At 37.4% G+C, this 27,097-nt stretch overlaps 1 protein-coding gene across 1 annotated transcript in view; it reads right to left on the reverse strand.

The window, feature by feature from the left end:
- The window catches only part of MYO3B (myosin IIIB), a 261,296-nt gene that overhangs the window by 141,578 nt on the left and 92,621 nt on the right, over window positions 1-27,097 (reverse strand). The window contains 12 exon segments of the mRNA XM_032238384.1: window positions 4,806-4,935; window positions 6,499-6,587; window positions 9,740-9,893; window positions 10,589-10,736; window positions 12,765-12,975; window positions 13,098-13,224; window positions 14,329-14,443; window positions 16,370-16,468; window positions 19,193-19,395; window positions 21,333-21,370; window positions 21,373-21,415; window positions 26,838-26,942. Coding sequence (XP_032094275.1) covers window positions 4,806-4,935; window positions 6,499-6,587; window positions 9,740-9,893; window positions 10,589-10,736; window positions 12,765-12,975; window positions 13,098-13,224; window positions 14,329-14,443; window positions 16,370-16,468; window positions 19,193-19,395; window positions 21,333-21,370; window positions 21,373-21,415; window positions 26,838-26,942 — 1,462 coding nt within the window.

Consider the following 27,097-nt stretch of genomic DNA (forward strand, 5'->3'; position numbering starts at 1 on the left):
TGGCATTGAAGCATGCAAATCTTAAAGCTGTCAAGTAAAAGACCCTTGCATCCCTAACCCTTTAGAAAAAAACCCCAGGGGTGTTCAAAGTGGCAGCTTTAAGACTTGTGAAGTTTGAGAGGAGGAGCCAATGTCACGATGAGATGGTCATGCAGTCTCGATGCTCTGAGACTGCAGCCAATACCTTTGCTGCTGGGTGGTCCAAATGGACCTAAACTGTCCCGAAGAGATGGTGAACAGGAAGAATACGTCTTGCTGATCTCAGGATATCACAAAATCCCTGAAAGAAGCAAGAGAAGTTCTTCAAGGCGGCGACAAAAATCCTGCCAAGGCTGACAAAGTCGGGGTGACTCCAAAATGGAAGGATAGGGAAAGAGAAAGTGTTTCCGGCTGGTGAGGAACTTTTGCTGTTTTATAAAGAGACTGCCTATAAAAACTTAAAATTAATCTAAATTTGAGAATAGAATAATCAGGGGGCGGAATTAAATTTGGAATGGTTTTGGACAGTGGTTATCTTACTTTTTAAATGCTATCTTCATGGATGGAATCTATGCAAGCCTTTTGAAATGGATGGATTAAGTTTTCTTCTTCTACTTTTTCTTTTATTGTTATCTGTAACCTATAGACTAAAGTTTTCCTCTTTCATTGCTGTAGGTATTTTTCTAATTCATTTAAAGATTGGACTCTTTTTTCTAACTTGAAATACAAAAGAGATACAAAAGGAAGCTATTTTCAACACTGTTAACGCTGCTCAGAGGCTGGGAGGATTTGTTGATTGGAGTTGTGTATTGAAAATGGAACACTTTCTTTTTTTCCATGGATTGTTTTGACTTGGCATTACAAGGTTTCACTGCTTCATTACAGAGAGTGATAAGAAGGGAGGCACACAGATGTCCCTTTGAAGTAAAAGTGGAAACAACGTTCTTTGTGAATCTATTCTTTAATCTTATTAACGTTTCATATATATGAAAGAATAGAGAAAAAACTGGAATACTTAGAGCACATAACAATAAAATATGATGAAAAAATTGAGGATGTCTATCAAATGCAAAATGAGGTGATTGAAACTCAAAAAATCGAAGTGGAAAATGAATATAAAGAGATTAAACCTGCTGATATTTATGGTGATTGGTTTGTTTCTGAAAATGGAAAGAATGGAATACTGAAAGAGGAATTAAATGGAGAGGAAATCTATTCCAGAGGGCAAGATACAGAAGAAGAAAAAACTAAAGAATCTATGGATTTAAAGAGAGAAATTCTATTAGCAAAAGCATTGATAACACTGCTGACAATCAAAGATAAGCTGAATAAGGAAACAGAAAGAGGGCATCAAGATTATATGAGAGATCTTATAAGCAAGGAGTTGCTAAGAGAAGTCTATAGAAAGCTGATCAAGAAGATGATTAGAGGATTGACACCACAAATGGCAGAAGATATGAGACTGTTTTGCTATTGGAAAGACACAGGTTGATAGATGAAAGAACATAATTTAGAACTAGTTAAACTTAGTGAAATTTATTGATAATAGATATAGCTTAAATAAACAACTGATGTTACTAATGTATACAATGTGTGATGTAATGATGAGAATAATTGGATATGAATATTGAATAGTACCGATGTAAGGAAGATTAGCAATCCCTTTGGATTATACATAAAAGATAATAATAATAATAATAATAATAATAATAATAATAATAGAACTAAGTTAGATGCAATTAAAGTTTTGATTATTAGGGGGGAAATGTTAAGATATAGGATATAGCCAAATAAAGGAGGGATAAGAATAACAACGTATATATAGAGATGGGTATAACATAAGGAAACTGGATATAAACTTTAAACAGTAATTTGGAAAGGAGGATTAAAAAACTTTGTTATTAAATATTATAGATGTTTAACTAGAATAGGACATAAGGATTTAGTGTTAGTGGAGGATTTTAAAAATAGTAATTGAAAGGCCAGTATGTGGTTATGTATTAAATTTTGGTATATTTTATGATGAAGGATGCTTAAACAATTATAGTCAAATGAAAATGGAAATATAATGATGGTGACATGTATAAATATTTGAGTTAAAATACTTAAATTAATATGAATTATGTTTGTTGACTGTGGAAGAGATGCATGAAAGTCTTTTTTGTAACCAACTGATACACTTTCTAGAGCATGAAAAAAATGATGCTGTATTTGTTTTAAATTAAAAATTAAAAATTTTTTATTAAAAAAAAGACTTGTGGACTTCAACTCTCAGAATTCCTCCTCTCGCTCTTCATCTTGATGATGTGTGGACGGGCAGGGGGAGGGAGCTGGAACCATTTCTAAATGGCACTGTAGATTTGTGGAACCTCTTCTATAGAAGAGGTTAGAACTGGCAGGAACCCACCCCTGGTTCAAGGGCAATAGCACATCTTTAAGGAACCTACAGAAGCTCCTAAACTGAATTTCATTTTGGCATGAATTATTATTTGAATGTAGTCCACATGGCATCAATTCACAATTGGTCAAGAGTCACAGCTATACAAGTGAACTGTCTTTTACCAAAAATTAACCAGTTTGAAACAATAGTTTAGTATGCATGACTAAGAAGTCTCAGCAATTTCACATGTAGAAATTACCTCCTGACCATCCTTTTCTAAGCTAAGCCCTGCAAATTATCCAGTGCACTGATCAACACTGTCAATGAATACAAACTTAATGAATACAATTTTCTTAATGAGCACAAATAATTTTGCTGTCTTTGTGAAATAGATTTAATGATTGTTTCTTTTCTCATTTTATCACAGAAGCATTAATGTAAACCTTAAGAATATCCCAAATGCCACAGATCACAGGAAGATATTTTCTTGCTCCCATGATTTTTACTTTTATGATCGTCTGAAGTAACACACACAGACACACACAAACACACCACACAAATAGTATATTAATGATAAGTTTGGTGTCTTCTGAAATTAATTTCACGATCAAATTATTAAGAACAAAATAAGATTTAGTACTGTAGATTCATTAAGGAGAACAAAATGGTAAACTAATATTATATGATTCCTGTGAAGATGTCTTGAAGGCCACCTGCAAACTTCAGAAATTGGTTAAAGTCTTGTTTTTTTTTCTGTAGAAGTAAAGGAGTTCTTACTGCCCTTGACAGAAATATAATAAATGTTTTGATATTTTATTACTTTATAACTACTGGTCTATACCCTCTTGTATTTGGTCTTTTTCTGGATACTTTAACAGCTCTAAAATAAAGGAAGCGTATTTTTTATCAAGAGTTGACTGGAGATGAGCAATGCCCTCATCAAATTAGATAGATGATAGATGATAGATAGATGATAGATAGATGATAGATAGATAGATAGATAGATAGATAGATAGATAGATAGATAGATAGATAGATAGATAGACAGACAGACGACATTCTTGTTCAGACCCTTCCAGAAGTGGTATACAGCAGTTCTGGAGAACCAGTAGTGGAAATTTTGAGTAGTTCAGAGAACCAGTAAAAACCATCTCTGACCGCCCTGTGCCCATCTATTCTCTGTCTCCCGAATCCGAGCTGATTGGGAGGAAATGGGGATATTGCAGTATCCTTCCCCTGACATGCCCACCAAGCCATGCCCAAGCCACACCACCAAGCCACACCCACAGAACCCGTAGAATTTTTTTTTGAATCCCACCACTGAACCCCTCCATTTAGGCCACTCTGAACAATGGGAGTTGGTGGCAGCACTGAGGCTAGTTTGAAGTAGAGGGCTAGACCACTGCTGCCACTCAAAAAGGCCACTTTGTGCTGTACCACAAGCCACATGAGCCTTAGGTATTGGCATGATTGCCCTGCAGCCCAGGACTCCACAGGATTTGCTACTTACCTTCAGACAGTGCTTTCTTCCTATTGACAGGGCCCTGTGTTCTACCCAAGGCTGCTCTGAGTCGCACAAGGCCTTAGCTCTTGAATGGCTTTGGAGAATGTTCTTTTGTGGTCTCTGCAGCCTCAGAAAAATGCATGAAAACACACCCTATTGTTGTGTGATTTTCGGAGGCTGAAGGAGCTGCACAGGATGTACCTCATTCTTGCATGGCTTCATAGGCCTCCAAAAACTGTGTGGGAACAGGTGTGTTTTTGAGAATAGTGGTTGTTGGGTGTTGGTAAGCCTGGTGCATCAGCCAAAACACTGTGGCATATCACTTTGACACATGTCATAGGTTTGTCATCACTAGGATTTATAAACCATAGGCATGGTTTCCTCTCACAATTTCTTTTGCAGGTTGTTATTTGTTCTTGGTTTCACTCTAAAGGGCTGCATTTACTTTGTCACTGTAAGATTTTTTTTTCAGTGAATGCATTTATAATTGCAAACTCTGTACCTGTGGTTTAAAAATGATCATAAAATACGTGCTTAATAAGCCATAAGAAAGACACACAGAGCACACATTAATGCTTCTTCTCATATTCCTCTCCATAGAAAAATGGGTGAAAGAAATTAATAATAAGCAATTTTTAAAAGAGCATTGTAAAACAGAAACAGCACTTAGACTTATATAGTGCCCCATAATGCTTTACAGCACTCTTCTGAACAATTTACAATGTCAGCATATTGCCCCTAAGAATGTGGTCCCCCATTTTACAGATCTTGGAAAGATGGAAAACCAACTCAATCTGAGCCCCATCAGGATTGAACTCCAGGCTATGGGCAGAATTTGCCTGCAATGCTTTAATCGCTGCGCCACCAGGGTTGGTTTCTAAATGCAGAGCATTTAGTCAGTAGAAAGCCATTGATTTTTAACAGACTTCAGATGTAATGTACCTGTTTTGGTCAACGGGCTTGAAAAAAGCTGCTGAAGAAGCTTGTTCTCTGAAGTCCTCAATACCACCATTATGTCCGCAGGAAGGGTGTCTCTGTTCTTCTCAAGGAAGCCATAAGCATCATACTGAACCTATACAACACATGGGAATTAAATGTGAAACAGGCTCTTATAAGATTCGGCCACCCATAAGTACCCATAATACTTTAGGTAAAGATGGGGAACTTTTCCCTCTAAGGCTTAGTGTAGTGCTCAGTCATATTTAAAGGTAAAGGTTCCCCTTGGACATATGTGCTAATCATTCCTGACTCTAGGGGGAGATGTTCATCTCTGCTACAGAGCCAAAGAGCCAGCTGTCCAAAAACGTTTCCGTGGTCATGTGGCAAGCATGACTAAATGCCAAAAGAGCATGGGATGCTGTTACCTTCCCACCAAAGTGGTATCTATTTTTCTACTTGCATTTTTACATGCTTTTGAACTGCTAGTTTGGCAGAAGCTGGGACAAGTAACAGGAACTCACTCCGTTGCATGGTGCTAGGGATTCGAAGCGCTGAACTGCTGATCTTTCTGATCAACAAACTCAGCGTCTTAGCTGAGTCCCCTGATAAGTCATATTTATGCCTACTTATTTTCATATCAGCAATCTCAGTACAACTTGCTATACAAGTAAAGTGAAACTTTTCTGCTCCCCATCTCTTTTTGCTCCTTGTTTTTCTCCTGAACTTTAAAGGTTGCAACCATTGCTGATTTTGCAGAAGGCCCTATATCTGTATGACATACCAGACACACAGTGGTGGGATTCAGCCAGTTTGCACCTATTTGGGAGAACCGGTTCTTAACTTTCTAAGAGGTTCAGAGAACTGGTTGTTGGAAGAAATCTTCTTTTGGTTTTTTCCTGCTTTACAGGGCTAATCCTGTAAAGAAGGCAGGAAGGAAACATTCTAGTGTTGTTTCTAGCTTAATTTTTATTGCCCTGCTTACAGAAACTGCCTTTCCGGTTAACCCTTATTACATTGTAACAGCTAAGGCAAAGTGCCCATCGACCTGAGTAATGTTGAGTTGGCCATGCCCACATGGTCACATGACCACTAAGCCCAGCCTACCCACCTGGTCATTAGGACAGAGAACCGGTTGTTAAATTATTTGAACACCACCACTGCAGACACAGAGATCTTCCAGTATAGACTGGTTCAAAGCTCTCTGATAATGGAACTTTTCAAAAGTTTTTTTCAAAAAAGTGTCCAATTCCTTGTAAACCCTGGCAACCATAAAGTAAGGAGCTAAGCAGGAGATGCTTTGACTTCTGTACTGAGAAGACTGTGGCCTTCAGCCTTAAAAAAAACCAAGGCACTTCATGAAATTGACAGTGACAGGAACAGTTACAATTCCAGGAAACAGATAAGGGGAGAAAGGATCAGTAGCAGCATAGGCTTCACCTATAGATGTGCCACCATATTTTAAATTAAGAATTAGCATCAATGCCTTGCCAAATGGTTGAGGACATCTGAAGTTCATTGTACCTTCCAACTCAGTTCTATTGGCCATCACAGGCCATCAAATACCACTGTTGTAAAACAGTGTCTAAATTTTAAAATGTAAACTCATTAAAAATATTAAGTAGGAAAGAAAAATCCAAAAGCCGTTGAAGGGACATTTATTGCATTTTTAATTTAGCGCACGTTATATAAGTTTTACCTTCCCGGCATAATGATGAATGCCAAAACAGAGCTCCACTCGTTTGGGCCTCCAGAAGTATTTGCATCGCAGATTATCTTCAAATTTATCTGTGAGTTTTTAAAACAAGAAAACAATATTAATGGCCCATTTGGCCGCGAAGACAAATCTTTTCACATTGGAAAAGAGATAATATGCTGATGATATCAGCTTGGGAAACCAAACTTGTAGAATATACAGGAATGGCAAAAGTAAAGGTTTACAGTAGGTTCAAAATAGAAAGTTAACTAAATTCAAGCAAGAATGGCTCCCTCATATATTACTCAGCAAGAAAAATTCAGATATTTGGAGTGAGGTTTCAAAAGGGAAAGAAACCAAAATAGATGAAAGGAATAAAATAAATAGAAATCAGAAACAATTCTTAATGTTTAAAAGATATATATTGATTTCAGTCATCTGTCAGGGTACAATGGAAGGGAAATGTATAACTTGTAGTTTCCTAGTAGTAATGCTTCTTTTTTTCTTTTTTCTTCTTTGGTATATCAAGGGCCATTCTTCTTCTTTCTATGTAACCAATAGTATTTACTTTCCGAATAAGAATTACATTGTATTTAACTTTTTGAATAATAAGAACTAGAAATATTAAAAATGGCCCATTGTTTGGATTGCAAATCAATTTCTTCCTGACCATATAATCGGAACTATTTCCCCCTGAATACTAGTCGCAGCCCATATTGCTTCTTAGGTATTTTCCATGATTATTTATTTATTTATTATTATTGTTGTTGTTGTTATACACTTTATTCATTAAACATGAAACTCAGCCAACTGAACATTCAAAAATGCATTACAAATATTAGTGACTAGTGCTAATGGTTGATACAGTTTGCTGCCAGCATCCTAGGTATCAACCAAGTACCTTCTTAAAATATAAGATGTTCCAAGTAGCACAGTTTTTTGCAGTTCCACTGGTGTTATTGCAGGAAGCTGCAATTGGTTGATGTATCCTGTACACTTCTTGGACATGGTGCCAAGTGCCCTGATGACAATGGGTATCACTGTTACATGCTTCATCCATAGCCATGTAATTTTGATGGCCAGGTCATGATATTTCATTATTTTTTCTAGTTCTTATTCTTCGACTCTAGCATCTCCAGGAACAGCGATATCAATAAACTGTACACTTCGGCTCTCTACAACTGTAATATCTGGCGTGTTGTGCTCCAAATGATGATCCATTTGTATTCGAAAGTCCCACAAGATCTTCACCTTCTCATTTTCAATAACTTTTTCCACTTTATGTTCCCATGACTTTCTGGATACAGGTAAATCAAATTTTTTACATAATGACCAGTGGATTAATTTAGCACCTCGGTCATGTCTTGCTTTGTAATCAGTTTGTGTGATTTTTCTGCATTCACATATTAAATGTGAAACAGTTTCGACTTTGTTGGATTTTTGTATCTTTGCTTTCATGGCATTAGTTTGTAGTGCTTGTACTTGAGCAGCTAGTATTAAACCTTCCATTTCTTTCTTGATAGTTCCCATCTTAAGCCATGTCCATGTCAAGTTAAATTTTACCCTTGTTCTCTTTTTACAGTAGTATTTTCTGTCTTTTCAGTCTTTACTTCATTCTCTTAAATCGTTATGCCACCCTAATTCAAAAGTGATCTGAAAACAGTTGGTGGATAGTAGGAAGATTCAGAATAATCAGAAAAACCTCTAATATTTTATGCTTATGTCAACTTTACTAAATGTTTATTATGTTTGGTAACATTTTTTTCTGCAGTTGATTTATCACAATTGTTTAATTTTAGATATTCAACAAAGCAGGCAGAGATTAAAGCAAAAGAACAGCGTAGCCAATAACCGAAAAATGTAATGTGGCACTTTTTTTAGTTATTTCCACTGAAACCTAAGTTTGTTTAAACAGAAATTTGGAACTCTACTTCCAATGTTAGCAGTTATGTAGGGTAAGTTGTGGAAATTCCCAGTGTTTGATCAGCTAGCCTAGCACAAAATGTGCACCAAGCAGTTACTACATATCAGTGAAGTGCAGACAGTTGGCCAACAGAGTAAACAAGGAGCCAAAATCCTTGTTTACTGATTGCGTTACTGAAAGACACAACTGGTTTTGAATTATCCAGTCTTTACATTCAGAAATTTTTGGAAAACTGTCCATACGTCTTCATATGATACCTCTACAAAAACATCAATTTTCTAATATCTTTGTCAATTACTAAGCCTAGTAATTATAGGCCTATTAGCCTGGTTGACATTGCAGCAAAAAAAAAATATGCTAGGTCCCTTTTGAATAGAATTGAAATATGAGTAGAGGAAAACAATATCCTCACAAGCAGGTTTTAGACAAAGCGGATCCACTATTGACAACTACTTTGTCTTGAACCATCTAATTGCCAAATATGCCTATATGCGGAGACCCCTTTTGGCTGCTTTTATAGACCTTACAGCAGCATTTGCTATGGTAAATAGAGAAGTCCTATGGACAGCTCTTAAAATAGAACCTAGACTGCTGGCTTTGATTAAAGCCCTTTACACAAGAACCTGTTTGAGGGTGCGGTATGGGGTTAACGGGGCTCTGACCAACAGGATTCACACAAATTAAGGGGTAAGACAAGGGTATATCCTGGCCCCATTATTATTTAATTTATATATGTATCAATATCTTTCTCAATGGGATAAATACCATTTGGTCTAATGAGCAATGCCACAAACACAACCAATCTCAATATTGGTTACAAAATAATTTTAAGCTGTTTCTTTCACTTAATTTTCACAGGTAATAGACAGGTAATAGTGCTAAAGAAGCATAGTTTATTTCTAATGGGAGTAGGATATTTTTCCTCTGATTTTTAAGTGACTATCTTTTCCTGCTGGGGCTTGCTATGCAGCCAGTTTCACAGAAGCTCTGCTGTAAGGCTCAATTCTCTCTATAGGTAATTTCTTATTCAGGAATTGCTTAATCAGCAGATAACTCTCAGATGTGGTTTGAATTCACATATCAGCTGAACTGATATGTATCCACTTGCTTCCATTACTAATAACTAACAGTTTATTATATGGAGAAGATGTCTATCTATAATTATTATAAAATTATACTCAACAATTTAATCAATTGGCTCCAAGAGTTTAATGCAGTCAGCTTGGATTTAAACTTTATAAAAGATACTAATCGTTCTCTTGCTTTTTTTCTTCTGTGTATATATGTAACCATTTGGAAACATTTCTGAACAGGTCATACCAACTAATGTTAGGTCTGTTGCTTGGGGAAATCGGCTTTCTTCATCCAGGAGGGAAAGTAGCCCCATTGGTTTCTGAAGGAACATATCTAAGAGTGGTCTGTTGTCTTCATAATCAACCAAGACAGCATCAATTCCTTCACTGTGATATTCCATCTAAAGTATTACAAAAGTTAGTAAGTCATAAATATCATAATGGGAATATTCTATATTCAGCAGTCTGGCTTTTCATATTCATCTAGTTGATGTGTGTCAAACTCGTGGCATCACGTTGCTGTCATGTGATCTATCGTGATGTTTTCCCCTTTGCAAAGCTGGGGTGGGTGTGGCCTGCACGTGACTCATCTGGTCCGCGGGCTGCCAGTTTGACACCCCTGATCTAGTTGCAAAGCTGAGAAAAGAATAAGGGAAGCAATTTTCAACATGTTGCTGCTCAGTGACCTTTAAAAAAAAATCACTATTTGGGAAACGCTTCTCTTACATTTGTTCCTGGTTTTCACATGACTAAAATTCATATGTTGCTTTCAGTTCTATTGATTTGGGGGGGGGTCTTTTTTCTTCAACACAATAGCACACAACTACATACAAAAATAATATATTACAAATTCATTGGTTACTATGATGCCATATTTTCATTTTTATATACAATATTGTGTTCGTATATAGAAGTTGCACGTGCGTCCGATAAATTCATATGGTGAAAGCTTTTTCCCTTTCTGAGAAAACATTTATTTTCACAGAAGACAGATGAAGTCATAAACTTCATACCAAAATCATCTTCTTTGGTTCATTGGTCTTACAAGTCCCAGGCCGAGCCTGCAGAATTTGCTATCAAGTCAATCAAAGCTTACCTGCTCAAGTGCAAATATGTGCTGATTGAAATAAAATTGGATCTGCTCATTTGCAATGTTTATGCACAGCTGTTCAAATGAGTTTCTTGTGAAGTTCTCAAATCCAAAAATATCCAATATTCCAACATTCATTCCACTTTCAGCATTGCTATTTGAAAATGAAAATAATAACAACAATAATAATATAATGCTATAATATATTCCTTAATTTCCAAAAATGTTACTGTATAACCTATTCAGAGTTCAGTTTTTGAACCTATGCTCATTTTTAAATTTTGTTGCTGTTACTGCTGTGAAGCAAGATATTAAACAGAATAAGTTTCAGGGACAAAACTTAACAGTGAAAATATGAGTGCCTTAAAGAAAAAAAGAGTTCATTTCTCCACCAGTGATTTATAGTATCTTCTAGATCAGTGATGGCGAACCTTTTTTCGCTCACGGGTCAAAAGCGGGGGGGGAGCGCAGGGGGGTCATGCATGGGTGTGCCACATCCATAATGCTACGTGCATGACCCCAGCATGCATGCGCGCACAACCAGCGCTCCCCAAAGTTTTTGCGTGCTTTTTCACCCTCCCCAGGCTCCAGAGGCTTTATAGAAGCCTGGGGAGGGTGAAAACAGCCTCCCCCCCCTGAAGGCCCTCCGGAGGCTTCAGGAGCTTCCCTGAAGCCTCTGGAGCATGAAAAACTGGCCCTACAAGCAAACCGGAAGTTCGGGAATAGACGTCCAGTTTTCTCATAGTGCCAGTTTTAGCCCTCCAGAGCCTTCAGCAGCCTACAGGAGGCTTCCTTGAATGCTCCAGAGGGCTAAAACTGGCCCTATGAGTACGTTCCTGAACTTCTCGTTTGCCCGTAGACCATAGGCCGGTTTTTCACACTTCGGAAGTTTTTCGCGCTTCAGGGGTTTTTCGCTCCAGAGGGTGAAAAATGGCCTCAAAAGAAGGCTGAAGTCAGCTGGCTGGTGTGCGCATGCCCTTGCGTGCTCTGACAAATGGCTCTGTGTGCCACCTTTGGCATGCGTGCCATAGGTTCACCATCATGATTCTAGATCATTCAACCATCATTGTGCCAAAATAACAGCAATGTGGAAAGGCTATGCTGATACAATAAATCACTAGTGTGGAAATGATCAGATACAAAAATATACACGCTTTAAGTAAATTAGCATTTACCAACATAGGTAAACATTACAGTGAATTTTCCCTACCTAGGAAACTTAATTACGGCATTTCTTATTAGAAATTAGACATCTTTAAACTCAATCTACATCTTTAAATCTAAATCTTCTATAAATCTACAGAACTGCTAATAGACAATAGCAATCTGTGCCCTCTAGATATTGTGGATTACAACTATATTCCTACACTCCAGAATGTCTTACATGTGGTTGTGTTAGTTAGAGCTGATGAGAAGTGAAATTTACAAATCTGGAAGGTTGTTTATCCCATGGAGCAGTTCTTAGCAGTGTAGATCATCTACCATTCTCAAAGACATATTGGTTCATGCCAGCCAAGATGAATTCATCCTTATTAGCTTCCCTTCTGCTGGAATTAATGGGTGGGAAAAATCATTCTGCTGGCATGGAAAAAGAAACCGATCCAGATACTTTTCAAGGAAACTAAAGGGCACCAGATTCAAAAGTTGTTTCTGACTTGCCCTTGCAGGATAATTAGAGGACTGATGGGCTAATATACCATACTCAGTCTTCCAGTGGCAAAGCTTCTTTCTCTTAGATGAGAGGCTTCTCCAAACTAATCGGGGTTTACTTTTGGTCTCAGAATTAGTTAAACTTTTGAGCGAAGGATACACTGGTATTGCTGCATTAGGCATAGTTAAGAAAAAAAAAGTTAATGATTGGGACTGAATTTAAAGGTTTACTTTATGCTGAAGATAATAAAAAGAAAAAAAACAGGGGAAGATAAAAGATAATGTAATTAAAGCATCTTCTAGTATCTTTCCAGGGAGGGACATGATTTTAACCCAAGTGAATCCCATTTACTACTTAGTTAAATCCCAATCAAGTTTTTGAAAACACTGGAGTTAATGTCCCAGGAACAAAAATGCATGGAAGCCAATTTGAGGCATTATCTAAAACAAACAAGTAAACTCTTGATGAAAAATAAAAAGAGATATGCAGGCATCAACAAGTAAATATGCAAGGTATTGATTGATAACTTGCCATATATTTTTATCAGGTTGCAGCAGGGTATTAATCCGATTTACAATCCAACTGAAGAGTCGGCCATAAAGAGCCTTTGACATGGCATCTCGTACATCAGCTGCTTTGTCCACAGTATTTGTTCGGATAATGGTCTCACCTCTTGTGACAACACAATGTGAGGTGAGAGCTTCCTGAAGTTCTTCTGAGCCAATGCTCAGCAGTGCAGCAGCTGAAAGACAAGGATGTTGTAAAAGGGTGGGTGGGGCTACGTCCTAGCCACTGGGTGTGAAACTGGATTTCCTGATCATATTCTGCATTAGGACAATTGAGAAATGTTAGCAAAATATTTACCATTGTCTAAGGCTTCCATATTGGGCACTTCACTTTTATCAGTTTGGTGTTGTGAAGAAATGGAAGCAAATTCGATATTTCCTGTATTTAAGATCCCAGCCAAAATTCGATACACTGAATGCACTTCCTGAAAATGGTAGGAAAGTCAGAACTATAAAATTTAACAGGTTACCAGCACAACACTTTGGGGAACACATACATTCTGAGGACAGATTATTTGTATATAATTCCATAATCCAAACATATCAAACCATACTGTCCTCCTCAGATTATGATATACATTCAACATTTTTGGTCATTGCAAAAGCTGGAAGGTGCTAATGTAATGCAGTCACACTTCATGGTCTTAGAGAATTCATATCATTAATCTTTTTCTTGACTTCAATGTGTACTTCTATCTTATTTCTAATCCTATGTTAGATTGACAGCTTCTTAACGGCCAGTTTCAATTGATTGATTGATTGATTGATTGATTCATTCATTCATTTATTCTGAGCAGTGACAGAATGTTTATTTTAACTCTTTATATATCAGTTTTATATACCGATTTCATTCTTCATATACCAGTTTTTCTGTTCATAAAAGAGATTAGCCTGTGAGATGCCTTGCAGCGAGATGGACAGCAAACAAAGTTAATCAATAAAGAAATAATAAATAAAACAAATGGGCTAAGACTGTGCCAAGCAGATCCTAGAAATATCCTACTGAAACGTGAGCATCAAAGACAGAGTTCAAAGAGATTCTGGTGCATCAGAGGAGAAGATCTGATGGGATCTAGTATATTTAGGGGAAGACTGGTAGGATCATGAACTGATGAGTTTCTTAAACTGTATTCCTAAATACAGTTGCCTGATAAAATGCCTTATTTTCAGTTAAATTATTAAGAAAACTTAACTTTTATTATTGTTTGTTTTTATTATTGCTATTGGCTTCAGAATTAATTATGTGATTCTGGGGCAATTTATATGTTGCTATTGGTTCTTCTTCCTCTAGTCTAGAGTTGATTCAAGTTTAGTAATTCTAACTCTGATGAATCACTCCATTACTGTTATTATAGTTCTACTCTTACTTGGTAATGACAAAAAGTATTCTACAAGCCGTACATAGAATTATCCAAACCTGATCTGGCAGCTACCATTGTACTGATTCAGTTGCCTACTGCAATTTTTTTTTTTTTTAAAGCAAGGCCAATGTTATTCTGGCAACTGTATAAAAAAAAGTCATCACTTACCTCTTTAGTAAATCCTATGATCCGAAAGCAATGCTGGATTGCTTCAAACTGAGTTCCATAGGATTCTTTATTAATAATATCATGCATCACCTTTCCTGTGCCATTTTCAATATACCTGTATAAAATACATAACTGAGTCTCATTTGATGTTGCGGCTCTTTTCATGTCTGTAGGTCTGGAATTAGCCAAAGAATCTATGACCATATTGCTCTACAGCTCCCCCCACATAACTAAATACACAAAGATTGAAACACCCAAGATTATGGATCTCATAAACCTCTGCCTAGCCATATACTTCCAATTTGATGGACAAACTTACCAACAAATTAAAGGTACAACCATGAGATCACTCCTTTCAGGACTTATAGCGGAAGTCATTGTGCAATGTGTAGAAGTTATATAGAGCTTCCACAAATACAACCCAAAATATGAATCAGGTATGTAGATGACATGTCTAGGAGCCTGGAAGAGCCAGTAACTTGAGCACCACTAACTAATTGATGTAAAGATAGTTTGCCCCCACCCACCAACAGTGCACCAAAGATAGGCGTGCAAGCACCAAACAGAATGAACTAGAAATCTAGGCTGTCGGGACAGCATTGTGTCTGCCATGTGTAGATTTCCTTGACATTGTATGCCATAAGCTAAAGAAAGAAAGAAAGAAAGAAAGAAAGAAAGAAAGAAAGAAAGAAAGAAAGAAAGAAGCCAAAATGGGGACAAAAGGTCCAAAACACCTCCCCACCAGCAATCAGAAGCCAGATGAGCATAGATTCAAGATTAACATCAGACCAACAATCAAGTAAACAAGACCCCTATCAAGGAACTGCCACAAAGCCAATAATAACGAACTGAACCAAATAACCTCCAGTACCACCCCACCAATAATGATAGGGCAAACCACCACTAGAATATAAACTGAGAACAAACCCACTCTTTATTAGCACTGTTGATGATGTTACCTAGTTTGAGTAATGAAACTTCTACAAGAAAACAAGCAAGTTCAGAGAGCACGAGGACCCTTCACAATGTAGGAAAGTAAAATAATAAGACTGCTTATTAAGTCAAATCCATGACTCAAATCCCTTTTGATAAACCTATACATAATTTTGAGACTGAGCCCCAGAGCTCAGATTAAATCCTTGTTAAAGAATTATTTCAACTAAATCAGTGAGCATATATTATGATAACATACAGTACTCATCGGTTCAATTCAGATTGCAGCATCTCAATAAATATCTAGCTATTTCCTAGATGTTGTCATATTTTTGTATAATCAAAAAATGTAATCTTTAGGATAATTACCTACTCTCAGTTCAACCTACCTAACTGGGTTATTGTTGGGAGCAAATGGGAAGAGATACTATTATATATGCTGCCTTAAGGTTCTAAATGAAAGGTAGAAGTCTAATGAGCAAACCAATATTAGAAGAACAAGCCCTTGCAAAGAAATGAAAATACATTATTTTGCAGACTGTACAGAGACACATTTAACCTCTAATTCTTACCTCCTTTTCCCATTACTAACCATCATGACCGGCATATTATAGGCTGTCCTTTAATTGGTGCTATCATTTTCAAAAAATACAGTTAGGTAAATTTTGGGTCAGTCTCAAAGTTGGGAGAGAGCAAGACAAGCTCCATGAGAGATCAGAAACTAGAATACCCGAAGGCACAATTTGGCCTAATATTGCTAATTACCCAAATAGTAATGTACCAATTTAAAACAATTCATTTGGTTTTGTTTGTCTAGAATACTAATACATACCATTAACTTTATAATCCATTTTGGAAAAGAGATTAAGTTTGAGAGTGTGGCAAAACTATAATTAGATGAACTTTTTTTATTTTTGATTAATTTAATTAAGCCATATATAAATAATAGCATTACTTCTTGCCTATACAGTTGTATAAATGAGAGGACTACAGTGGATCTTTAGGACAAGGGCAACAATTAAGGCAGACTTTAAAACGTCTCACCAAAACAAAGAACTATTTAATACTTAGTTATAACTAGCAATAAGCACAAGTCAGCAAAAATTACCTGGGAGGCTTTTTCTCAGGGAGCTTATATTCAGAAAGTTTCTTCTGATGATAAAGGCCAGCATAAATGTAGTAAAATATATGGAAGTTTTTCTCACCCCTGTTACAAAAAAGAATTACGGTAGAGCATAAATTTAAGATGTTATCTTTAAGCTGAGAGATTCAACCTGTATATAAAACAGTCTCAGGAAGCAATAGTTCCCCCAAACCACATGTTTATACCTAAAGAAATCCAGATGTCCATACTGCAAAACCCATTAATCTCAGGTCCCTGCTCTATAATTGAGGTGATGGAGTCCTATTCTCCATCTAGAACAGGGGCGTCAAACTCGATTTCATTGAGGGCTGCATCAGGGTTGTGTTTGACTTCTGGGAGAGAGGGTGGGCATGGCTAGCTTGACGTCACTCCTATCAGGGGCGCCTGTGGTGGCTCAAGTGCTCTGCAAGTGAAAACAGGCTCCTGAGCTCCGTTTTCGGCTGTGACAGCCTCCTGCAACCCTCTGCCAATGAAAAGGGAGCTCGGGAGGGATGCTCATTTTTGCTGGCAAAAGCACCACAGGCCAGTCCTTTGCTGTTTCCAGGGCAGCCCTGCAGGCCAGATCTAAGCACCCTGCAGGCTGGACTTGACTTGACTTATAGAACCCAAGAATTACATCCCAGTGCACATAAGTGTTTAAGAGCAGCAACAACAAACCCAATAGTTTACAGCAGTGGTTCTCCATCTTTTCTTCACCATGAACCCATTTACATACCTATTGTGACCACAGACCACAGGCCACGGATCCCCAAGATGTAACTCAAGATTTAAATCATAACGTTTCTTCAAGCCTTCTCAACCCCCCTGTGATGACATCGCGGTCCTCCCAGGGGTTTGTGGACCACCACTGATTTACTTAACTTAAACTTAACTTACATTCTGGTTTATCTTCAAATTATATAGTCTTTCACTATTCAGCTTAATTGTTTTCTCACAGCAGGAAAGATGGGAACCAGACAAATAAATAATTTTCAAGTAATTTGCCTTAATCAGGTAGGGCTGACTTGCTAAGAGGAACTGAACAGTTACTATTAGCATTTCTTTCATTAGGTCTTTTGTAGTTGAGCCTTACTGCCAGATATCTCTCAGCTTTGTCCTTTCCATGGAGGCCATCCTGGTGCAAAACAAATCTATCTTTCAGTACCAAATAAAAACGTGGCCTCCTACTCTCACAACTGGAACTTAGCATTTAAAACCCAATCATGCCTTTTGTCCATTAAGTACATTTCTCAGGTATTTCCATTATTATGAGGTGTGTATTAAATCAAATTATTTATTTTAGGTCTTACTTTTCTCTTATTTGACAAGAATATAACTCACCACGAGATTCTTTTAGAGCACATATGTTCAACCGAAATAAAATTAAATACCTTCAATGAAAGAATATTTACTTTGTAATCATCCATTTTCAGTATGAATGCAAAAAAGATGATTGACAGCTGAATGTAAATAGCTCTATAGTTTTACTCCTTATACAAATTATGGCTGTTCGAATCATTTGGAAGGATGCTTCATGAACTGAAGACATCATACACTATATTGCCAAAAGTATTCGCTCACCCATCCAAATAATCAGAATCAGGTGTTCCAATCACTTCCATGGCCACAGGTATATAAAATCAAGTACCTAGGCATGCAGACTGTTTTTACAAACATTTGTGAAAGAATGGGTCACTCTCAGGGGCTCAGTGAATTCCAGCATGGAACTGTGATATTATGCCACCTGTGCAACAAATCCAGTTGTGAAATTTCCTCGCTCCTAAATATTCCACAGTCAATTGTCAGCTGTATTATAAGAACATGGAAGTGTTTGGGAACGACAGCAACTCAGCCATGAAGTGGTAGGCCACGTAAACGCATCCAACATCAGTGTGTGACCTCACATATGCACTTCTGGAAGAATGGTCAAAAATCCCCATAAACACACTCTTAAATCTTGTGGACAGTTTTCCCAGAAGAGTTGAAGCTGTTTTAGCTGCACAGAGTGGACCGACGTCATATTGAACCCTATGGATTAGGAATGGGATGTCACTTACAGTAAGTTCATATGCAAGCAAAGGCAGTGAGCGAATACTTCTGGCAATATAATATTCCAAGGATCAAGATGACTGCATCTCTTAGGCAGCTCTTTCAAAGCCCTCCCCAGTTGCTTTGGCATATGTGTAGCTGCACAGAAGTCATCTCTAGACTGCGATTAGTACCTCAGCACTTCAAGCAGGAGTTTCAAGGTGCGCTATGGTTCCTTTGCAAATTGCCTCTCCAAATAATTCACACAGGCCAGGTATTAATGCCCTGAAGCCAAAATCATACTGAAAAGTCTCCAACCTTTTCCAGCTGAAGGTAACATATTTCCTGTCAGGCCTGGAAGCCATCTTTTGCATTGGGCCTTCAGGCTTGCCACTTTTAATGCTGTGGGAAATTGGGAGGGGGGATTATATGGAGTGTGAGAGATTTGGTCAAAATAACCTTCCTTTCTCAGAGAGTCAAGGACTTCTTGCCCTGCACCTGGAATGGTGTCACTGGGAGGCCCGGTGACTGATTGGATCCTGTGATGGACATATGGGTGCTGGGCGGGAATTGAACTTTCGTTTGGGTGGGGAAAACCTGGAAACTTTCAGATTCGGATTTTCTCAGATGTGCCGATATGACATCTCTAATAAAATGGAACTTTGAGCAAACTCAAGCCTTGGAATCTTCTTTTATTGGGGTGTTACTTGGAACCCTAACATTTATACAAATTTATAACAAAAGCAATATTTTAAACAGAAAAATCCAAATTATACTTACAAGGCTTGCTTTATAACTCTTGATTTTTCTAGCAGGTATTCTGAGATCTTTGCTCCCATTACAGCTCCAGTTGGTGTGAACATCATTTCCAAGTATTTCCCAAAACGGCTAGAATTGTCATTGATAGCAGTGCGGGCATTCCCAAATGCTTCGACCAAAGGATTCACTTGGAGAATCTTCTCCCGCAAAGCACGGTTGTTTGCCTTGATAAACAGAAAAGGTCACAAGGAGTTTCCTCTATCAATTATAAGGCCCTCGTATTCATTTAGATGTTCCTTTTACCCAGAGGTCAGGAAAAAAAAAACATATTCTAGGTATCCTGGCTCTTCCGATACTACCTATCTTCAGTGGCTGCTTAAGGATGAAGAGTCCATAACTACAACATAGGTGGCCAGATTCTGCGCGGCAGCACTGGGGATTCATCACAAACACGTGTCTTCTCCACCATAGTGATGTTGTATAACAAATGTGGCAAACCCTTTGCGCTGCTTAGTCTTTAGCCTTGAACCTACATTGGGCCACACAGTTTATGGATTGTAACTGTAGTATAGTTAAACAATGTATAATTGACAGACTGGATTTTATTATAGGTTTTAGTTGTTATTTATTATTTTCTACTAGAATTTTTTATTGTATATTTACTGAGCATTTTTATTTGTTCTGGTTTCTGGTCTAAGGCTGTAATAAACTGAATATAATATAATATCATATCATATCATATCATATCATATCATATCATATCATATCATCATATATAATCTCATCTCATCTCATCTCATATATCATCTCATCTCATATAATAAATATAATCCTCATATTCATTTAAAGCATTCCTATTATCACCCTGCACTGAAAGCAAATCTATCAGCAAAAGACAGTTGAAAAGGAGACAGATCAGGAACAAGATAACAAGAAACAAGAACAAAAAAATTCCCCCAGCATTAAATATCTATCTATTAATACTTTTTGCAAATTTGCTTGAAGAGAACGTTTCCTAATTTCTCTGGGATATAAACCAATGAAAATACAAATTTAAAAAGTTGTTTTATTATACATAAAACCTACTGAATAAGTAAATACCCCGCCCTATTTTCAATTTCAATTTCAATAAAGCTCTCTGTATATTACAGGTAGTCCTTGAGTTACAACCTTTCTTATAAGGTTAATAAGCAAGTTATAACTGCACTGAAAGGGTTGAGTTATAACCCTTCCTTGCACTTGCAATTGTCACAGCAACCCCCACAATCATGATCTAAATTCAGGTATTTGGCAACTGGCACGTATTTATGATGATGGTTGCAGCATCCCGAGGTTATGTGATTGCCATTTGCAAACTTCCCAATCAGCTTCCGATCAGCAAAGTCAATGGGGGCTCCAGAATCACTTAACATCTGCCTGATTCATTTAACAACCCCAGTGACTCGCTTAACAATCATGCAAAAAGGTTTGTAAAATCAGGGGTGTGACTCACGCTTAATTACTGCCTTACTTAGCAACAGAATTTCTCATACCAGTTGTGATCAACGGTGAGTTTCACTTTTTGTTACCACTGGTTCATGGGTGCAGGCGTCCCTTCCACGCAGGTGCTCGGCCTTCCATGCATGCACTTTGCTCATGCACGTGCCTTCTGCGCATGCACCCAGCCTTAAAAACGTGCCTAAATAGGACAGCATAGAGCTGGATTTCCACTACTGGTTGGGGCGAACTGGTCAGAACCGGCTGAATACACCTCTGGTTGTGATCATAATCTGAGGATTATTGGTATTATGCTTTAACAAAGGATCTGAGACTGAAGTTGACAAAAAAATAGAAGCAGAAGCTTGTAATCACCTTGTCACAAGATACACTTGAAATGAGACGGGAAGGAAAAACATGAAACACAAACACGAACCCAAGATTTGTACAAGCTCATCCCTGCGAAATTAGCAAGCGGGCAACCTGTGGCCTCCAGATAATTCTACATTAACAATCTCAGCCTGCTCCTCTTGTCTGTGGTGAGGAGGGAGAATTGAAACCCGGTATAATCAGTTGAGACAGAGATTGCTCAGCCCTGCACTAAATCTCAGTTTAAGGTTGCATGCAAATGCAGCCAGTACTTCACAGTATTATGATTTTGAGTTATGTGACAGTCAGTAAATACCTTTCCCAGGAAGGTCTAATGCTGCACAATGAGATGGCACTCTCGGTCTTCCCGGCACCGCTTTCCCCACTGATGATTATGCACTGAGGGTACAAACAGAAGAGAGAAGTTGTCTAATTGGCAATTCAAGGAATAGACCTTCATCCCTATTTTCATGTGCTTTAATGTACCATTAAGCATTTAACTATCTTAAATTATACTTTCTTTGAAAGAGTTGAGCAATCATGCAGAGTATAAACAAACATTCAAAGTTGCCCAGTTGAAAGTATAAAATACAGCATATGTGTGAATGCATGTCTTTGAATTAGATCTAGCTGGCTGATAATGGAGAATACAGAATGAATTTCTATTTCTGCCAAATTCTTTCAGTGAGAATAGATTTCTGACCCTTCTACAAATACACCCGCAGGATATATTTATGTATAAGTGACATTAGACTCTGATTAAATAATGAATGTACAGTAAGTGACAAACAAGAAAATCAACTATTTTGCCAATAAAGTTTAGAGGGTGTTTTGTTTTGTTTTGTTTGTTTTGTTGTAATGTCCACTGAAGCCTTCCAGGTCTGAATCTGGCTGCTCCAGATGAAAAAAAAAATGGCATGCAGAATTGGGGAGTTCAATCAAACAGACTTAATAGCAATAGCAATAGCAGTTAGACTTATATACCGCTTCATAGGGCTTTCAGCCCTCTCTAAGTGGTTTACAGAGTCAGCATATTGCCCCCAACAACAATCCGGGTCCTCATTTTACCCCACCTCGGAAGGATGGAAGGCTGGAGTCAACCCTGAGCCGGTGAGATTTGAACAGCCGAACTGCGAACTGCAGTCAGCTGAAGTAGCCTGCAGTGCTGCATTTAACCACTGCGCCACTCGGCTCTTAATCTGGGATTGTCTCAAAAAATGCAACTGGTTGATATTTCATAACAGTCACTATGCCCGTGGAACTGACAATATTAGGGCAGTTTTGTTCACATGGGCTACTCCCTAAAATTACATAGGTTTCCTCTGCGTTGGCCAGTTTGTATCCATGCAAGGGCCAAATCAGACATCACATCATAACAGTGGCCACCAGTGTGAAAATAGTAGCCATGCTCTTGGCTCTCTCCATGTGACATATCAAATTTGCAACAAAATACATTTAACCCTTTCAGGTTAGTACGGAGCAATGATTTTAAAAAAAACATGAAGAACATAGGATCACAACGTTCAATAACTTACACTGCTCTTTAATATTGGAATATATTATTATTTTTGTTTTAATATATTTACAGCTATTTACTTTTTTTTTTAAACTTAATGACCCACTGGAAAACTGACGAAGAGTGAAACATATATCAGTCGACAAGTTCTACAAGGTATTATGGTGGAGGCAGGAAGCCAAATGGATGATTAATGTTTTTGGCAGCAGCTGCCTATTTAGCTGAACTCTACCTTGGTTCTTGAAGCATCCTAGAAGAACAGCTATTCAGACTACATATTGGTTGTTCTACGTTTAACGGTAAAAAAAAAGGAGAGAAAAGGTTCCTTCAAACAGTCACCAAACGTAATATATTGAAGATCCCTGCACATCACTTCATTTTCTCTTTATTCCAAATGGTAATATACCTGTATTTATTTTCAGAGCAGGACTGTCCAACCTTGGCAAGTTTAAGACTTCTGGGCTTCAACTCCCCCAAATTAAAAAGAGAATTGAAATATTCCCCTTTTCACTTTAAGTAATCACATGCAAAATATTCAGTGGGCGATATTGTTCAAAATACAGATCTGCCATTTCATATGTTGCAAACATATGTGAAAAGGGTGCCCATTAGAAATATTATGGGCAATACGCTGTATAAGATTTTGGCTTATGATGATAGAACTAATACTACTACAGAAACAACTCTGATGTAAAGAACTAACAAGTTGCACATAAAATGTAAATATCAGAGAGAATAAAAGATAAAGGTCAACGCAAGTAAACAAATTAAGCTCAAACTTTAATTCCAGTATTAGGTGAACTTTCCCTAGTGTTCTAGATAATAGACTAGCTTTGGAACAAATGTTTAAATGCAAAGGTAAAGGTTCCTCTTGCACATATGTGCTAAACGTTCCTAACTCTAGGGGGCTGTGCTCTTCTCTGTTTCAAAGCCGAAGAGCCAGCGCTGTCCAAAGATGTCTCCATGATCATGTGGCCAGCATGACTAATGCCAAAGGCGCACGGAACGCTGTTACCTTCCCACCAAAGGTGGTTCCTATTTTTCTACTTGCATTTTTTACATGCTTTTGAACTACTAGATTGGCAGAAGCTGGGACAGTAGCGGGAGCTCACTCCATTATGTGGCACAAGGGATTCAAACACTGAACTGCCGACCTGTCTGATTGACAAGCTCAGCATCTAGCACCTAAGCCACTGCATCCTCAAATGTTTACCATAGTATAAAGTTATTAGTTGGAATACTTTATCCTGCAAAATCTATTTATATCCAGGTTGGAGGAAACTCTTAGTTCTTTCTTTTGAAAACAATATTGCTGCTGCCTTTCTCCCCCCTTCTCCTTTCTCCTTCAACACCCAATTACTTTAACCCTGTCTCTATCCTGGCTTCTCATCTGAGGCACATTCCACTTTCGTCAATGTCTTTCTAAAATAGAGTGCTGAGAACTGGACATATTTCTCCAGATAAGGTCTGGCTAGTATAGAAATTACATTCCATGACCCAGAAGTGATCCTCCTTCTGCTAATGCAGCCATCAGACTGCATTAGTTTTTCAGTCTTCATCATGCCACTGACTCATCTTAAGCTTGTGATTACTAAGGTTATCTAGATTGTTCTCACATATATCACTACCACAAGATTTCTCTCCCATCTACAATAAATGCCTTAGGATTTTTTTTTTTAAATAGAAACGCTGCATTCTATAGTGTCATCTGTAAAACTCTTAGAAGCCCTCTTTCAGACTCATCCATTCAGCTATATAAAAGTACTGAACGGTCTCTATGGCTTAGGACAGATCCTGGTCACTCCCAGGATCTAGCTCCATATTGATGCAAAGAGTGTGAATGAGAATATATGTGTAGTGTTGTGATGGAAAGTAGAAATCTGGATTCGCGGGTGGGAGGGGGTCCTTTCCAGAAGAATAAGAGGCAGCTCAGTCCAGAGACTTTGTGTGAGAGAAAAAGGGTGAAGACACAGCCCCTCCCTGAATGTTCTTATAGAGTATATATTTGATGTAGATAGATAGATTGCTTCAGTTTGGCAAGATTCAATCTATAGGTAAGAATAAAGGACTCTGTTTGGAAGACTCATTATGTGTCTTTCTAGGTTTGGGGGGCTTGACAGGTGTGGGTGCTCAAATAGCAGTTCAACCATATAACACCAGACCCAACTCACATCCAGTCAACTTTCAACAAGTATATTAGAAGAAACCTTGGCTTCGGCGCTTTTGAAATCACATCTGCACTTTTTATGATGTTTGGATGTAGGTTGCTAGTATGTGCAAATCCTTGCATGCAGACACAGCTGGGAGTTAATTACAAAAAAGCCACATCTTAAAAAGAGATGCAGCTTTTTTATTGATTCTATCAGAGATGTAATACAGGGAAATGAGATTAAACCAATACACTGGAAAAGCTCTTAATCAAAGGGAATCGCTGATGCCATTTGAAAATATACTGTTATTTACTTTGTATCCTATGGATAATTATTATCCATACAGCAAAAATTGTAATCGCTTGAGTACACCCAAGCATGTGTCTCAATTTGCATATGTGGTCATATAAATATATCCATGAAAGAAATGAACAAGGGATATGAGAAAAAATAGTTAGGGAAAAAAAACTTAAAGCAATAGCATCAATTATCAATTATCTCCTAATCACCTGCTGGCAATTTCCATTGTGGCCATATCACAATTACATTGAAACCACTTATGCACGCAAAGAGTATGTGTTCAAAAAGGGCTCCAAATTAAATAGCTTATAAAATGCACATGTTTAGCACAGATATCTGCAGGGTAGGGGGAAAGGATGAAACAGCCTTGTGGCATAGCAAGACAATTTTCACTCCTTTGAATACCATGGCACTTGCTTCAAGAAGGGACAACATTGCTTTTGTTAATTTGGCAAAAATATCAGATTTTTTCAGATGCTTCTGATTCTCAGTTCATAGGCCTCAGTTTTTTTATTATTATTATAAAGTTTTTTATTAAACATTAAAAACATTGGACATAGTGCAACATTTCCATATAGTGATTAGATCTTATAACAATTACATTTTATATCCATTACATAGGTGTATGTAGTCAGTCCGATTACCTGTCTGTTGATCCTTTCTTTTATATAATTACTAATCATACAAATACATATCCAATTTCTACATATCACATGTTTTTAATACCCTAATTTTCAATTCTTAACTTGTCTGTGTTTTTCTGACCCAGCTTCATAGGCCTCAGTTAATGACTATAATTAGGACAAGGAACTTTGTCACTTAGCGACATGGTCATGAAGCAAAAAAATTACATGACATATGTGCTAATGTAAAACAGCAATTCTGTAAATTCCAGTTGTGGTTGGGAAGCAAATCATGCACAGTAATTAAGCATGATGTTACATGACCACAACTTGAGACTTCATCCTGGCTTCCTCCATCGACTTTGCTTGTCAGAAACCTACAAATGGAAATCTTGAGACTGTGGGATGATGTGACTGCCCTAAATATGCACTGGTAGCCAGGCATCCAAATTGCAATAGAATAGAATAGAATAGAATAGAATAGAATAGAATAGAATAGAATAGAATAGAATTATTGGCCAAGTGTGATTGGACACACAAGGAATTTGTCTTTGGTGCATATGCTCTCAGTGTACATAAAAGAAAAGTTACATTCGTTAAGAATCATAAGGTACAGCACTTAATGATAGTCATAGGGTACAAATAAGCAATCAGGAAACAATCAATATCAATATATATCGTAAAGATACAAGCCACAAAGTTACAGTCCTACAGTCATAAGTGGGAGGAGATGGGTGATAGGAACGATGAGAAGATCATAACCATTGGGATTCTGAGACAAGCACAACTTGCCAGAAGTCTCCTTATTCAGCACCATCATAACTTTGAACAATTGCTGAATAAATGGTCGCTAAGTGAGGACTGCTTGTATTTTTATATTCATGGATGATTTTGATACAGATTTAATCGTAACAGTCCCAATTAATCACTGAAATGTAAACTAATCATGATTATAATTGCCTTTGATTTCAGTGGTTCAATTCTAGATAGGATTAACATTAAAACAATCTATTATATTTAAAATATACTTTATTAAGAATCTTACATGGTAATTTCTATTACCAGGCTATGTTTAAACACAGTTATGGCTTTCATGATTCAAAAACTCATTAAATTCTATACAGCACATTTGACAAAGTTTAATCAATCCCAATTTTTTTTAAAAAAAATGCAGCATTTTCTTATGTCATGCATAACATAATTGTAAGTATTTTAAAAAACTATTTTCCTACCTGGTCTTTATTAAAAGTAATCATGCCTTGGTAAGCAGCATCTGCAGTTGCAAATATGTGGGGTGGGTTGGAGGAACGCTTCACACCATGATAAAGCTTGGAAAACTAAATACGAAATCATACTTGTCAAAACACTGCATATGAGCCAGGCATCTAAAAAATACATATCAAACACAAAGAGGCAGAACCACTAACTCCTACATGTGATTTCTTCTATCCATAGTAAGCTGTCTTAGATCAAATTATTTGCCAATGTAGAT

This window comes from Thamnophis elegans, chromosome 1 (genome assembly GCF_009769535.1).
Source record: "Thamnophis elegans isolate rThaEle1 chromosome 1, rThaEle1.pri, whole genome shotgun sequence".
In the NCBI taxonomy this organism is placed as follows: domain Eukaryota; kingdom Metazoa; phylum Chordata; class Lepidosauria; order Squamata; family Colubridae; genus Thamnophis; species Thamnophis elegans.